The sequence below is a fragment of the Grammomys surdaster genome, unplaced genomic scaffold (assembly GCF_004785775.1).
Source record: "Grammomys surdaster isolate TR1022 unplaced genomic scaffold, NIH_TR_1.0 126048, whole genome shotgun sequence".
Taxonomy (NCBI): Eukaryota; Metazoa; Chordata; class Mammalia; order Rodentia; family Muridae; genus Grammomys; species Grammomys surdaster.
The window spans coordinates 2,240,440-2,257,396 of record NW_021620860.1 but is presented as its reverse complement, the minus strand read 5'-3'; the positions used below and the strand labels follow the sequence as shown (position 1 = coordinate 2,257,396).

General features: G+C 48.0%; 1 protein-coding gene across 1 annotated transcript in view; it reads left to right on the top strand.

Moving 5' to 3' along the window:
- The window catches only part of Arhgap23 (Rho GTPase activating protein 23), a 65,942-nt gene that overhangs the window by 32,579 nt on the left and 16,406 nt on the right, over window positions 1-16,957 (top strand). Inside the window, exons 18-20 of the mRNA XM_028755037.1 lie at window positions 3,375-3,448; window positions 3,660-3,749; window positions 4,396-4,521. Of these exons, the coding sequence (XP_028610870.1) occupies window positions 3,375-3,448; window positions 3,660-3,749; window positions 4,396-4,521 (290 nt within the window). The remainder of the gene's footprint in view (window positions 1-3,374; window positions 3,449-3,659; window positions 3,750-4,395; window positions 4,522-16,957) is intronic.

The window sequence follows — 16,957 nt, the reverse complement described above, 5'->3', positions numbered from 1 at the left end:
CCCCCCCCCCCCCCCGCACCCCGCGAGACAGGGGTTCTCTTTGTAGCTCTGGCTGGCCTCAAACTCGTAGATCCCCCCTGCCCCCAAGTGCTGGGATTAAAGGTGTGCGCCACCACAGCCTGGTTTATTTTTATTTGTTATATTTTATTTACTTTGTGGGAGGTGGGATAGGGATGTATGTGCCATATATGGAGGTTCTTTCTTTCCAACCCGTTGGGGTTGGGGTTGAACTCTGGTCCTCAGGCTTGGCAGCGGATGCTTTATCTGCCAAGCCAGCTCATCAGCCTTCTTATTTTGTTTCATTTTTTTCTTTTGGTTTATTTTGCATGTGGGGATGTATGCAGGCATGTGTATCTATGCTTGGTGCCCAAGGAGATTATTGGAGGGCATTGGATCCCCTGAAACTGGATGGTTCCAGATGGTTGTGAGCCATGGGAATTGGACCCAGGTCTTCCATAAGGGCAACAAGTGCTTTTAACCACTGAGCCATCTCTCCAGCCCCTAATTGTCTCATTTGAGACACTTAAGTTACTCAGACTGGCTTTGAATGTCTGATTGTCTCCCACCCTCTGCCCCCTGAGTATTTGGAATTCCAGGCAGGCACCACCACACCTTGTTTGTTAATTTTCTTCTTTTTTGCAGGCTGGGCATCAAATGCAGGGCCTGCACATTCTGGACATGTGTTCTGCCGCTAAGTCCAGCTCAGTTACTAGTGTCTGAAGCTTTTGCTGATCAGTGGGGGACAGAGGGGATGGTCTTGTTGTTGTTCAGGGTATTGCCCTCGTTTCTAGGGAGAGAAAGCCTCTTTTTGTTAGTTTATTGGCTCTGTGTAGAGTTAGATCATCCTTCCTCCCAGCCCCATGCTCTCAGAAATAAGACTCAAAATATATTAACAAATATTTTGGACATATAGCCAGGCTCTTCTCTGATGAGATCATAACTTAGTATAAGCCATTTACTCTAATCTGCATTCTGCCACGTAGCTGGTTACCTGTGCTCAGGTACCATGTGTCACCATTTGTCAGGGCAAATCTCCTGAGTCTCGCTCTATCCCAGAATTCTTTCTGCCTCCTAGATGTCCCACCTTCTACTCTTCCCTTTCCTATTGGCCATAGGTTTTTAATTGACAGGTGAGGCGTCCATACAATACACAATTCTCTCTACGGCTCTGTCCATTTTCTCTGTAGTTGATACCGTGCACCTCTATTTTTATTGGGTCATCTGTTTGCTCTTGATTTGTGGGAACAGTTTTTTGTATATGATATACATTAAGTTTTGCTGATCTCTGCAGTTGTTTCTATAGCCCCACCCCTGGCTTTTTATTTCTTTCTTAGATAAGATCTTGCTATACTCCCCAGGCTAACTTTGTACTTGAAGTTATACAATCCTCCTGCCTCAGCCTTCTGGATGTTGGGGTTACAGGTGTATACCATCACAGGCAGCTGGCATTTCCCTTTGGACTTTTCAGTTTAGAAACTGAAAGCAGTGTATAAAATTATATTTACAGAATTATATTTATTTATTTATTATTTATTGAGCATGGAGGGGGAGGAGCCGTAGCATGCATGTGGAGGTCAGGGGTCAACCTCCTAGAGTCAGTTCTCCTTCCACCAGGTAGGACTGGGGATTGAACTCAGGTTGTCGGGCTTGGCAGCAAGTTCATTTACACACTGAGCCCCGTCACGGACCCCAAAACATTGTTTTGTTTGGTTGGTTTGGGTTTTTCAAGACAGGGTTTTTTCTTTGTAGCCTTGGTTGGCCTGGAAATCACTCTGTAGACCAGGCTGGCTTTGAACCCTCAGAGACCCACATCCCTCTTCCTCCCGAGTGCTGGGATTAAAGGTGTACGCCACCGCACCCCAGCTGCAAACAGTATTTTTTTTTTAAAGGCCCAATTACTTTTTTTTTTTTTTTTCAAGACAAGGTTTCTCTTATAGGCTGTCCTGGAACTCACTCTGTAGACCAGGCTGGCCTCGAACTCAGAAATCTGCCTGCCTCTGCCTCCCGAGTGCTGGGATTAAAGGTGTGCGCCACCACTGCCTGGCAAACAATTACTCTTTAATTAATTGAATATCTCATGTTTAGGCCCCGTGCTTATAAAAATATTTTTTTCCACTGTGATTTTTTTATTTTCTTTTGAGACAGGTTCTTATTCCAGTTTAGGCTGGCCTCAGACTTAGAGAATCCTCCTGCCTCAGCCTCCTGAGTGCTGAGATTATAGGCATGAGCCACCATGCCATGTTTCCCTTTAATCTTTTAAAATTGTTACAGTTAGTTAGTTAGTTAGTTTTGGGGGAGTGCACAAACATACCATGTCATTCATGTAGAGATCAAAGGACAGCTTGCATGATTTAATCTTCTTCTTCTACTATGTGGGACCCTGGGGTTGAACTCAGGGTGTCAGACTTGGCAGCAAGCACCTTTAGACACAGAGCTAGCTCACAGGCTCTCACCTTTGATATTTCGATCTACGGATTAGACTCTGTCATACAACTAAGCTAACTTGTGTTGCATGAGGTGGAAATGGTTGTTCTCTCACTGGCCCCAGGCATACAGGAAAGCCTGCATCCTTCAACACTGTCTTTGTCCTCTGGGGCTCTCAGGCCTTCCCACTGCACTGTGCATACATCCTAAAAGCCAGTGGCTGACATCCTGTGTCTTCATATATCACCTTTCATTTTATTTTCTGGATCAGGATCTCTCAATGAGTACCCAGGGCTTGCCAGTTAGCAAGACTAAATAGCCAGTGAGCTCCCGGGACCATCCTGCCTCTTCTCCCAGTAATGGGATGGCAGGGCGTGCTGCCACAGCAAACCCTTTTGGTGATGCTGTGGGTCCAGAGTCAGGCCCTCATGCTGGTAGGGCAAGCATTTCACCCTCTGAGCCAACTCCCAGCCCTAAGCCATAATCTTGGCAGTCCGTATACATGGCTCATCCGGATGAACTTCATTTTATATCTTGGGGTGCTGGGGGTGGTACTGAGGACCTGGCCATGTTAAGCTCCTATTTGCTGAGGTTGCCCCAGCTAACCTGATGGAGGCTGCAGGCCCAAGGAGAGTGGGGGAAAGGGCCAGTTACCTTCAGTGTTAAAGTTCCCTGGGGACATCTTTAGGAACCTCAGGACTGATGGGGCAGTGAGGAGTCTGAAGGCCCCTCTTCTTTTTTTCTGACCTACTGAGCCTTGGGATCCTTAGCCTAGAGACAAAGATAGGGGTGATGAGGACCCTTTTTAGGATCAGCAAAAAGCTCTGGTCTTCATTCCACATGAACACCCTAGGCTGCATCCATGTCTTCCCCTCTTGGCTGGAATCCTCGGCTCTCAAGGGTGGGGAAGGGGTTGCCTCCCGCTGCTGAGGCTCTTTCCTGTGTTGTAGACAAATACAATGACTTCATCGAGGCCAATCGGATAGAAGATTCCAGGGAGAGGATGAAGACGCTGAGGAAGCTGGTGAGGAAACAAAGCTGTCAGGCGGGGCAGCCGGGTGCCGTCCTCACAGAGGCCTTTTCCACCAGTGACCTCAGTCAGTGTCCCCAACTGAACCAAGGAAGGGAGTTGGAGCTGGATTTCATCTTCCTACAGTGGGATGGTTGGAGTTCCTTTAGGATGTGTGGAGACAACACCACAACCTGATCCCCTTTCCCTTCCTCCTGTCCCCTAGATCCGGGATCTCCCAGGACACTACTATGAAACACTTAAATTCCTCGTGGGCCATCTCAAGACCATTGCTGACCACTCAGAGAAAAACAAGGTGTGTGATGCTCCCTATGGAGTCTGCTGCACCCAGACTGGTGCTTCCTCCCTGTGAGCCCTCCCTCTTCCTAAGTGTTCTCTCCCTAGCACACCAGCCAGTAGTGCAGCCGCCTGCAGCCAGCCAGAGCCGGTCCCTCCTAGAGCCATTCCCTCCTAGAGCCAGCTCCTGTGTCCTGAGGGCATGTGGAGGCCAAGAGCTCAGTCCTCCATGCAGGGGAGCGTGTGCTCTCTGCTCTCGGAGCCAGTTCTAATCCCTTTACTTTGCTTCTTCCTAGTCCATGTCTTTGTCTTGTGGCTCTACAGTGGAGAAAAGGAAGTAAATGATAGGATTTCTCCTTGTTCTAAAATACCCTAGAATCTCCAACATGTCCCTCCATAGAATCCCCACAGCTGTTCCTAACCTCTCAGGGTCCCCTAGATGGGCCTGTGAGGTGAGCAGTGATCATGGCTGCCAGGCCTGGACATGAGAGACTTTAAACACTGGGCTTGAACTCTGTTCAGCAAACCTCTTTGTGCCCATGTGAGATGTTCATCCCCTCCTCTCAGGACATGTCAGAGTTGGGAACGGTGGCCCGTGACCTGGAGAGAAGGGCACTGGAGGTCATACGTAAAGCAATCCTGGATTTTCCCCCTCCCCAACCCAGATGGAGCCCCGGAACCTGGCTCTGGTCTTTGGGCCAACGTTGGTAAGGACATCTGAAGACAACATGACAGACATGGTGACCCACATGCCGGACCGCTACAAGATCGTGGAGACGCTGATACAGCATGTAAGTGCTCATTAGATATTTGTATACCAGGCCCAGGCTCTGCCCCTGCCAGTCTGTGTGCCCCAGTATGCTTGCAAAAGCACCTGCAGCCAAAGAGGACCCCGCTAGGGGGCGGTGACTGGCTGCCATCAAGGCAGAACAAGAGGAAAAAGATTGGAAGAAGAGACAGGGAAGAGATGCGGGGACAGGACCATGGGGCTGGAGGCTCATTCAGAGGCTCCTCAGCAGGCTATTCTAGGGGAGGCGGCCTGCAGAACTGGGGCACTTGGGTGTGACTTGGGTGTCAGAGATCTGTTTCCCAACAGCCACAGGCTGGTCAGGGAGCACAGGAGGTACAGGACATGGAGCAGGAGCCAAGGTCTATCCTCCATGATGCTCTGGTGCAAGCCACTGCTTTACCTCCCCTCTAACTCCTGGAAGAGAGTCTTGCTCTTGTCTAGAAAGACTGAAGAAGCCATAGTGACCAGCAGAGGGCGGTAGAGGCCTCTATCTTCTGAAGCCCACTCAAAAGGCAATTACCTTCTTCTTGGGCAGTTTCTCAACTTGTAGGTTGCCATTCATAGGGATTGGCTAAGACCATCAAAAAACAAAGATATTTATGTGACAGCTCACGACAATAAGACAATTACAGTTATGAAGTAGAACAAAATGTTATGGTTGGGGTCACCTCAACCTGAGGAACTGTATTAAGGAGTCTCAGCGTTAGGAAGGCCGAGGACAGCTGGCTTAGGGGCTCAAGGGTGGTCTTTATGAGTCTTCAGGTTTCCCACTGACCTCTGGTGACAGCCACACAGTGTGGACTCTGAGTGCCCTCCTGCTGAGGCAATAAGGTCACCCTTTGGTCACAAGAAGGGAGCTGTGGCCCTCCCCTTCTCAGACACCGTAGGGAAGAAAAGCGAGTCTTGTCACCACGTACAGAGGAGGGAAATCAGCGCTCAGAGAGGGAATGGCCTGTGCAAGGTCACACACCAAGAATGGTATCTTCAGGATTTTAACCAGGTCCATCTACCCAGGGCTGACTTCCCAGCAGGCAGCTGCTGGGCCAGGGTATCGAGGCTGCAGTGGGCTTGGGTCATGCTGATTCTGTGGCCTGCTCATCCATTCTTTCACCCCCATGTCAGGGATCTGGCTTCAGGAAGGAGCACCACGGCCTGTTCTCTACTAACCTGAGACTGGCCACCTGGATGCTAAGCCTGCTGGCAACACAGGGATCTCTGTTTGGCCTGGGGAAGTTTTGTTCTCAAGTACCAAGATCCCCAGAGCTGCCCATAATGGGAGACATGGCTGTATGGTTTTTGGAGAAGTTGCTGGAAGCCTGAGGCCTGTGGTCAACACAGGAGTTCCTGGAACAGCAGCCTCTGGGAAGAAAGCAGGCCTGTAGCAAGTGGGCTTTCCTGGAGGCAATGTCTGCCCTCAGTAGGGTAGGGGCCATGTCCATCTAGATGCATAGCCTAGCGCGTGGGTGGTGAACACTGTGTTTGCTAAGTGACTGAGTCAGCGAATGAGTGACCTGCTGAGGCTAGGCAGGCCAGGCCTTCCTGCAGGGATTCATTCCTGACAAACAGCTGAGCCGGTGAATTTCCATTCTCAGCCTCCCAAGCCTGGGGACATCTTTAAATCTGAGTAGGCTCCATCCTCTGCAGCCCCCTTGGGCCAGACCACCTAAGAGTCTGGGAATCTCTATAGGAGCAGCAGAGCCCAGGCAGAGGCGCTTGTGTAGACTGAAGTCAGTCCTGGCCAGACAGTGACCATTGGAATTAGTGGATAACATTAACTCCTGGGATTTCAGCCAAAATGGCTTCCCACAGTAGTTCCTGTCACAAAAGGAAGCCTGCTGTCCCCAGGCTTCCAGGCCAGACTTCATGAGGAGAGGGTGGGACGTGTGAACAGGACTGCCTCAGAGTGAAGAGGAGACCCTGGTGCTCGGTGGAAGTCATCCCAAAGCCCTGCTGTGCTCCCCAAGTCAGCTGGCACCCAGAGCTCAGGGTAGAGGATTTAGTCATTTATTCGGCACATGTGGTGTCCTGGTACTTCTCAGCCTTGACACTTTTTCTTTCCCTTGTTAGGAGTGGTACCCAGGGCATTGGGTATGCTATCCCAGTGTTCTTGCACCAAGACACAGTCCTGACAGTGCTCTCCCGAGTGTTGGAGGGTATTTGACGCCATTGCTGGCCTCTGTCCCTTGATACTAGGCTCTCTCCTCAACTGTGACATTAGGAAATAGGCCTGTGTAAGGAAGAGAGAGTTCAAGGCCAGCCAGACCTCATAGAGTTTGAGGAGAGCCTCAGAGGTAGACTGAGGCCGACAGCCATTTTCTCCCCTTCTCCACATTTTAAAGCAGTTTGTAGTGACGCATTGTATGTTCTATGTTCCTCAGACTGTGAGAGGATGTTTAATACAGTGGTTTGTGGGAGAGCATGAGCAAGTACTTCAGCAAATTTAATGGTCTTTAGTCAGAGTTTTTATTTTCCTTTACGTGATTTTTGTCTCTTTCTAGGAATACATATATATTCTCTCTGTCTCTCTCTCTCTGTCTCTCTCTCTGTCTCTCTGTCTCTGTCTCTGTCTCTGTCTCTGTCTCTCTCTCTCTCTCTCTCTCTCTCTCTCTGTGTGTTTATTATTTATTTTGAGGTAGGGTTGGGTCCCACTAGATAACCCTAGCCTAGAATTTTCTATGTAGACCAAGCTGACTCAAACTCATAGAGGTCCACCTGCCTCTACCTCTGAAGTTCTGGGCTAAAGACATGTTCTGCCGTGCCCGGCTGTTATCCATGGTTTATATGTGTAGTTGTTTCCCGTGTTCTTCTGTCTTTCTAGAGATTTGAGCGAATATACAAAGTGATGGGTTTCATCATGGCATTTTCCTAAGTACCTGTCACTGTTTAGCTAGCTTCCCCGCTGTCCCTCCATCCTCTTTGCACCCCCTTTTATTTATTAGCGTAATATGTATTTCATAGTGGGGGTACACATCCCAGGGGTGCTGGAGGTCAGAGGACAGGTCTGGAGCTGGCCGTCTTCTACTTAGTGTGGGTCCTGGGGATTGAACTCGGACTGCCTGGCTTGCACAGTAAGTGTCTTTACCTACTGGGTCATCTCAGCGGTGCCCACGCCCTGGCTGGTATCCTTCCTCCATCTGAGGATCCCTTTTCTGCTCTCTGTCACACTCCCATCTGTTACGCTCTCTTCCTCCTTGAACACGGCCCCTTCCTGTTTTCATGGATATGGGAAAGCATGAAGCATTTGTCTTTCCGAATCTGGCTTAGTATAAAGATGTACAGTTCTGTCATTTTCTGATTTTCTGATGTCATGATTTTGATGCAGCTGTAAACATGGCTAGGCACGTAGTTTTGTTTTTAGTTTTTGAGCAACTGTCACACTGACTTCTGTAATGGCTGCACCAGGTTTGTAGCCCAGTCAGCAGCGAGTTAACAGCCTTTCCCCATATCCTCACCAGCACTTGTTAACTCTTCGTTCTCTCTGTCTCTGTCTCTCTCTGTCTCTGTCTCTCTCTGGCTCTCTCTGGCTCTCCCCCTCCTTTCTTCTACCTAAGACTGGCCTTGAACTCCTGATCCTCTGGGCTGAGTGCTGGGATTACAGGTGTGCAGCACACTGGCTCACTCGAGCCTGCTATCCTGTTCCAGTACAGTTTGAGGTCAGGCATTGTGACACCCCTTTCAGTGTTCCTCATTTAGTATAATGTTGACTTAAGTTTGTCACATATGGACTCACTATACTGATGTATGTCCCTTCTATTCCTAGTGTGCTCTATGCTCTGGTCATGAAGGACCTTGAGCCTTCTCTGCATCTGTTGAGGTGATCACATCATTGTTCTTGATATATATATTTGCACACTGCATTACATTTGTGGATTTGCACACGTTCATCCTTGCACACCTGGATAAAACCACCTTGGTTAAGGTGTGTGAGGATCGTAATATGTCATTGAATTCGGCCTGCAAGTACTTGTTGATAACTCTTGTGTCTCTGCTGATTAGGGAGAGGTCTACAGTTTTGTTCTCTTTTGGACTCTTGCCTAGTTTGGCATCAGGATAGAACTGACTTTGTAGAGTGACCTCAGTAGTTAGCTTCACTCTCCAATAGGGGAACCGCTTCAGGAGTGCTGTGAATTCGTCTGGAAAAGTTCGGTAGAATTTGGCAGAATTGTGGTAGGCATTTCATTTCTGCTTCAATCTGATTGGTTTTGGTTTTGTTGGTTTGGTTTGGTTTTTTGAGACAGGGTTTTTCTGTATGGCTCTAGCTGTCCTTGTCCTGGAACCCACTCTGTAAACCAGGCTGGCCTCCAACTCACAGAGCTCTGCTTCCCTCCTGAGTGCTGGGATCACAGGCGTGCAGCATTACTGCCTGGCACACTCTCTGATCTTCAGTGAAGTATTTACTGTTGTTGGAAGCATGCAGCACCCAGGGAGGCAAGAAGAAGGTGTCAGATCCTCTGGAGTTTGGGTGGCTGTGACCTGCCCGACATGGGTGCCCAGGAAACAGACCCAAGTCCTCTGGAAAGCAGCAAGTGCTTTTAACACCGAGCTATGTCTCCATCCCGCTGTGTTCATTTTTATTTTGAATGCACTGTGCAGGGCATTTGAGTCCTGCTGTCCTGGTACCGTCTCCTGTGTTTACTTTGCTTCTGATCAGTGTTTCTTTAGTAGATGTGGAAGCAGAGGTACACATGCACACACACACACACACACACACACACACACACACGTCACATCGTTCTTAGACAGGGCTCGTCTCGGACTCACAGTGTAGACCATCTGCAACCTTGGGCTTTTCCACCTTCCCCCAGTTCCTGACAAGTTACTCAGAGGCATATTTATGTATAGGCCGTAAGCTTCTGGGCTTGTTCTCCGACTAGCTCATAACTCATACAGCCCTTTTATTCTATTCTGTGTCTGCCACATGGCTGAGTAGTTAGCTCCCATAGTTTCATAGGTCCCAGTAGTGAATCTTCCCACTCCTGACTAACTCCCAAAGTTCCTCTCTCTCCCTGATGTCCCACCTCCTCTTTCCTGCCCTTCACTAACAGGCCGTTGGTTTTTATTGACAGGTGATGCTTCCACACAGTGAGCAAGAGATAAGAGATTCGCTCTACAGTCATCTTTTTAAATTAATTCTCTCCCTCTCCCTCTCTCTCTCTCTCTCTCTCTCTCTCTCTCTCTCTCTCTCTCTCTCTCTCTCTCTGTGTGTGTGTGTGTATGTGTGTGTGTGTGTGTGTGTGTGTGAGGGTTAGGACTGCATGCATATCTGTGCACCATTTTGTGCCTGGTGTCCACAGAGGCCAGAAAAGAGTGTTGAGTCCCTTGAAAATGCAGCCCAGGCTGCCCTCAAACGCACTATGTAGTCAGGATGACACTGAACTTACGTGTGTGCTAAATGTTTCTGTGGTGCTTGGGATCAGCCAGAACCTCATGGACGCTAGGCAAGCGCCCACCAACTGAGCTATGCTCTCATGATTTTTGTTATTAACTTTTCTAGTCCAGTGGTACCGACTTTTTCCCTCCTCCTGAATAATGGATGCTGCATGCTGGATAAGCACTCTGCTGACCGACCGAGCCATCCTGCTTCTTTAACTATCTTTTAACTTCTTTAACATCTTTTTTTTTTAAGATTTATTTTATGTATATGAGTACACTATAGCTGTCAGACACACCAGGAGAGGGCAACAGATCCCATTACAGATGGTTGTGAGCCACATGTAGTTGGTGGGAATTGAACTCAGGACCTCTGAAGAGCAGCCACTGCTCTTAACCGCTGAGCCATCCCTCCAGCCCCTATGTGGAACATCTTTTTTTCTTCTGATTTTGCTTTGGAGTTACTGATTACATACTGGAACTGCTATACTAGCTTGCTTTCCGCTTCTCTTTGCTTGACAGGCTGACTCCTGGGCGTTGACTCCCAGTCTGCGATAACCTTTACTGAAGATGTGTCTCTTTATTATATTCAAGGTTATAACTGAGTGATACGTACTCACTGCTGTTATAACTTAACTTTGTCCTTTTCTCTCTCCCCTATTAGCATCAAGGGCTTTTTATTGTTCTGGACCTCTGCCTAGCTCTTCCTCGTGTGTTCTCCTGGTTGAGACTTACTCCTGTGAGCCTCCACTGCAATGCTGGCTTCAAGGACTGCTGTAGTTTGTGTTGATCTTGAAATGTTGTTAGTTTTCTGTCAGTTTCAAGCCATAGCTCTGCTGGGCCCTGGCTAGCGGTCATTTACGTACTCCCAGGCTTGCGAGGCAGGCTCCATGGTGAGAGAGTTGGTGTTTTTCTGATGGGTCTGCCTTTGTGGCTGAGTCCACTTCCCTTATAATAGTGTTTCCTTTTCTTTTTACACCTATGATCGGTCTTGATGAGATTCTTCAAGCTTATTTGGGGCTCTCTTTGGGTGTCCCTGTGTTCTAGCTTTTCTGCTGTATTCAGAGTCTGTATGTCACCAGGCGGTGGTGGCGCACGCCTTTAATCCCAGCACTTGGGAGGCAGAGGCAGGCAGATTTCTGAGTTCGAGGCCAGCCTGGTCTACAGAGTGAGTTCCAGGACAGCCAGGGCTACACAGAGAAACCCTGTCTTGAAAAACCAAAAAAACAAAACAAAACAAAACAAAAAGTCTGTATGTCTTTAGTTCTAATCTCGGCACCTTCTATCCTGTGATGCTCACGTGTGGTCTCTTGATCCTCCTCAGAGTTCCCGGGCATTTTGGCCACGCTTACTTTTATTTTTTTTTTCTGTATTGTTACACTCTTATATTTTGCCACTCTTGTATTTAGCTGTCCTCTCTTAGGCCAGCTATGGGGTGGGGGTTGTTTTGTTGACATTTCCACACCACAGTGGGGATCAAAAGAAGTCAGGGCAAGAACCCAGAGTCTGGAGCTGAAGCAGAGGCCATGGAGGAGTGCTGCTTCCTGACTTGCTCCACATAGTTTGCTTCCCTGTACAACCAGGACCATCCGCCCAGGAGCGGTGCCACCCACAGTGGGCTAGGCCTTCCCACATCAACCATGAATCAAGAAAACGCCCAGCAGACTTGCCTACAGGCCAGTCTTAGGTAGATATTTTCTCAGTTGAGAAGCGCTCTGGTTTGTCTGTTGGACAGAGCTAGGCAGCCCACCCCTCCCGGACGTTTGCTTTCTCTCTGCTCCATCGAGTCCATTGGCAGTGCTTTCTGCTCTGTTTTTTTTTTTTTATTGGATTCACTGAGTTTTTCATTTCCAACATTTCTATTTTTCCCCACATCTGTCTTTTTGCTGACCTTTTCCTCTGCTTTGCTGACTTTCCTCCCCAGATCCTAACTTGAATTTACCTGCCTGTTTGTGTCCTTTTGCAATAACTGAGTCTTTTTACTGGTAAGCTTTTGAAATCTTCATCTGGGATTTTACTATTACAGTATCATAGATAGATAGATAGATAGATAGATAGATAGATAGATAGATAGATAGATAGATAGATAGATGGATACAATATGTATGTTTTGCCTGCATGTATGCATGTGTGCACCACATATTTGCAGAGGGTTTGGGATCTTCTGGAACTAGAATTACAGGGCTGTGAGCCATGTGGCTGCTGGGAATTGAACCAGGCCCTCTGCAAGAACAGCGAGTGCCCTCAACCACTGAGGCGTCCCTCTATGCCCTTTAAAGCAACTTTAAAGATTTTGGAGAAGTCCTGTTGGCAGTCTTGTCACGTTTCTTGACTCCTCCCTGCGCTGTGCTTTGGATGCCGCTGGCTGGATTATTAGGAGATCTCCTTACTGAGAAGCCAGAGGGCTCTGTCTCTAGCACCACTCAGAGAGGAGAAAACAAAACTACGGTAAAAGCAACAAGTGAGGCAAACAGTCTACACAGAAACGCATACAACTGAGGACCACCCACGCCGGTTTGTTAATGACCGTGGGATGGAAAAAGGCTAAAGTCATGCAAAAGGTGGTGGGGAGTTAAAAGTTATCCCGGGCAGCTGTAGACATAGTAAGAGATAAAGAAACAGGCAGGGAAGAGGAAAGACAGAGAATAAACAAGGTAAAATAAATGAGAGGAAAAGGAGAAATGGAATAGAGAAAATGCATCAATTAAGAAAATATTAGAAAAAAGTGAAAAAAGAAAAGAAAAAAGATTTCTCTGTTTTGAGAAAGTTCAAACACAAATTCAGGGCCAGTGAACTGGCTCAGTGGGGAAAATGCCTGCCGCCACGCCTGAGGACCTGAGTTCAATCCCTGGCATCCTTTGAAAGGAGAGAGCTGACTCTCACAAAATATCCTCTGACCTACACACACACACACACACACAGCAACACAGATAGTGTAGCATGTATGTGGTGCACTTACATACGTGCAGGCAAACACCCATACAAATAAATATAAATCTTTTAAAAATAAAAATTTGGTACATATAAGAAGACTAATTAAAAATAAAAACAGCTTTAAAAATTGAAATACATGGAGTGGGGGTTATATGCCTTTAATCCCAGCGCTTGAGAGGCAGAGAGAGGCAGGAGGATCTTTCTCAATTCAAGGCCAGCCTGGTCTACAGAGCGAGTCCCAGGACCACCAGGGCTACACAGAGAAATCCTGTCTTAAAACAAATCAAAAACAAGAAAAACAAAAAAACAACAACATTGAAACACAAAATAAAGTCAAACACTACTAAAAACATAAAAGGAAAAAAGAAGAAAGGACGAAGAGTGCTCAGTAATGAATGGAAATGTGCAAACAAAATTAGAAGGAATAAAAGATAAAGCAGTGATTTGTTCACACGATGGAGCACAGACACCACGGAAAGTGGGGTTAAAGTGGAGGCAGGCAGCACCCTGGTGCCTCCTGGCTCTTTGCCCCCCTTGCAGTGGCAGTGCGCTCAGGCGTCTGTTCTCATGACGTAAGACAAGACATCTTCCTGAAATGCCTTGGGAGAAAGGAGGGTTGTGGCTCACACCTGTAGTTGCAGCTCTTGAGAGACCAAAGCAGGAGGAGAGTCACTACAGCTTGAGGCCAGCCTCTTCTGTAGAACCTGGACTACTCAGCAAGACCACGGTCTGTTGTTTGGTTGGTTTGTTTGAAGAGAGTGGGGAATGGAATGTCTGGTGGCGAGCACAATAGGAGGTGAAAGGAAAAAGCGAGTTGCTAGAGCACTTTCTGGGTCCCCAAAACTTGGAGCTTGCCTGTTCTCTGCACGGGGTGTGTGTGTGAGGGGGGCATGGGAGGGTATCTCTGTGGTGTCTATGTTATCAGCTACCTTTCCCAGGGTTTGTGCTGGTTTTGGATCTGTGTTTGACAAGCACTTACCAGAGTGTCTGGTTTACTTGTACCTGCCTGCCTCCCTTCTGTGTGTGCCAGGGGCCTCTATGACCATACTTAGCTTTGGTGCCTGTGGGATGGGCAGATTTTTCTGGCCTTCTTGAGACCTGCCTGAGACCCCTAGGCTGGGGTTCTCTAGAATGCATGGAAGTATGAGTCGTCACCATGATACAGAGATCTGTGCAGGCGGAGGTCTGACTGGAAACATCTAAGGCTTCCTCAGTGGTACTCTTCCTGCTAGGGACGGAGCTGTGGGTATGGAGAAAACCCCGGAGTTCAGAGTTTCGGGTTCTGAGTAGTGAATGCAGCAGAGACTGACCCACCCATGCATTTAGACTCAGGGCTATCGCACTCCAAGCTTAGTCTCAGCTGATGGCATCTGCTCCCGGCACCGAGGGTGAGTCCTGTGCTTCTTGCCGAAGCTGAGCCTCCTGCAGACCACACTTCCACTTTTCAGAGTGTTGGGTTTTTTCCCAAGACAGGGTTTCTCTGTGTGGTCCTGGCTGTCCTAGAACTCACTCTGTAGACCAGGCTGGCCTCGAACTCAACGATCCACCTGCCTCTGCCTCCTGAATGCTGGAATCAAAGGTGTGTGCCACCACAGCCTGGCCACAGACTGTTAACATCCAGCTCTCTGACTTCCAGCTGCCTTTTGGGGCTCTCACTTGGGCCTCACTGACTGGAATTGCTCTTTGTTCGAAGACTTCTGGGGTTGTGAGGTCTTATTTAGAAACTTTGTCTCCCACATAGCAGATTGGCCTTCAACTTGCTAAGCAAGTTCAGAATGACCTTGAACTTCTGATCCCCTGGACTCTTGGTTCATGCTGTTGTGGAGATCAAACCCAGGGCTTTGGCATGTTACCCAAGTGCTCCAGCTGAGCCCCACCCACAGCACGGCTCATCGTCTTTCGCTGTTTTTTTTTTAATTTAATGTATATTATGTGTATGTTCTAACTGGATTGTATCTGTGCACGATGTGTTTGCAGAGGGTGTTGGATCCTCAGGAACTAGAGTTACAGGAGGGTGTTAGTTGCCATTCTGGTGCTGGGAATTGAACTCAGGTCCTGTGGAAGAGCAGCCAGTGCTCTTCACCCCTGAGCCGTCGCTCCAGCCCCATCTTCATTCAGCTTGATCACACGTGTCAAGGATTTTTCTATCTCATTTTGCAAAGTATTGGTTTAGACATCATTTGGTGTAGTTTGGTCAATCACGCCTGTATCCTGACACTCAAAAAGCTGAGGTAGGAGGATTTTTGTGGCTTTGAGGCTAGCCTGGGTTACATTGAATGACCCTGCCTTAGCCACCACCACAACAAAAACTGAATGTCTTTTTATTTTGCCCTGTATTTTTGTCCACTTGAGATATTTTTTTCTTACCTCTTGCATCTTCAGGCTCCCCAGTTTTTCTCCTTGGCGGTGTAAGTAAAGCTCTCCTCTCACCTGGTCCTGTCAGCACTAGCTCATGACAGTCGGATACAAGATGACAGTCGGATACAGGGCCACACCTTGCTTTAGTCCATTTTACCTCTTAGCAAGTACATTTTTTTTTCTGAACATTTTCAGGAAGTTTTAGATTCATAGTAGAATTAAGCAGAAGACACAGAAAGACCCCTGAGCTCTCTGTTCTCCATGTGGACCCTTCTCTGTTATCCACACATCGCAAAGTTGGAACCTCTGTCATAGCAGAGAACTGGTCATAGAGTCTCCTAGAGTGTGGGCCCTAGCTCAGTCCACAGCCCTGGTCCTACACCCAGCACTAGCGAGAACCCAACAGCTCATCCTACCCACTGGTATTCATAGTTAACATTAGAGTTACTCCTGTGTGCTCTGTGGGCCTGGAGAGACACATCGTGACTTGTGTCCATCCCTGTACTATCATACCGATCACCACCACAGCCTGACTGTCCAGCACAGTCTGCTTCCGTGATCCCCATCACACTGTCACACTGGAGTTTGCCTTTTCCACAAGATCATGTGGCTGGAGTCAAGCATTGGCTGCAGATGACACGGCAGTCATTCCAGAAGTGCGAGTCAGTCACCTTGTGTCTTTATTCCTTAGAATTAGCTATTTATTTTATGTATGTGAGTACACTGTCTCTGTCTTCAGACACACTAGAAGAGGGCATCAGATCCCATTACAGATGGTTGTGAGCCCCAATGTGGTTGCTGGGAATTGAACTCAGGACCTCTGGAAGAGCAGTCAGCGCTTTTACCTGATGAGCCATCTCTCTAGCTCCCACCTTGTGTCTTTCCATGACCCAATAAATAGTTACTGTTGTTGTTTTGTGTGTCTGCTTTTGAAACAAGATCTTGATGTGTAGACCAGGTTTGCCTGGGAACTTGCACAGCTCCTCCTGCCTCTGTCTCCCACGTGCTGAGATTACATGCATGTACCACCATCCCTGACTAATAGCCTGTTTCCTTCTGATACTGAACAATATCCCACTAGATATATGATGGTTTATGTGTGTATTCATCTACTGAAGGGTTAGATGTCAGGTCTCAGTCATTTAGTCAAATATTTGAGGTAAGTCTCCCTTGTTGAGAAGTTTATTTTGGCTCATGGTCATGATGTTTCCGTTCATGTGTAAGTGTCTCTGTTGCTTTTGGCCTCTGGTATCACATTGTGATTGTAGCAGGGGCATGGAGAAGTAAAACTGCCCACCTTATTAGCCAGAGACCAAAGAGGTAGGCTGGGCCTCATTGTCCCCTCTGGGATATGCCCACAAGCCCCACTTCCTAAAGTGCCTTCCAGCAGTGCCACCTGGGGACCAACCCTTTGATGCCCTTAAGGGCGTCTGAACCGAGGCCAACAGCTTGGTTGCCCTCAGGCCTGAGCTGTTATAAATAAAACTGCTTCACAGACAGCCATGTTCAGCTCTGTGTGTGGACTTAAGCGTTGGGTCCCTGGGGTTGGCACCCATGACCAGGACTGCAGGGTCACAAGAGTTTTGTTAGCTTAGTAAACAATCATGGGTGTGATCCAGAGTGACATGCCATTTCTTCCCAGCACTGAACGAAAGCTGAAAGCTGAACTTTCTGTTTGGATTCCCTTTCTTTTCTTTCCTTTCCTTTCCCTTCCCTTCCCTTCCCTTCCCTTCCCTTCCCTTCCCTTCCCTTCCCTCCCCTCCCCTCCCCTCCCC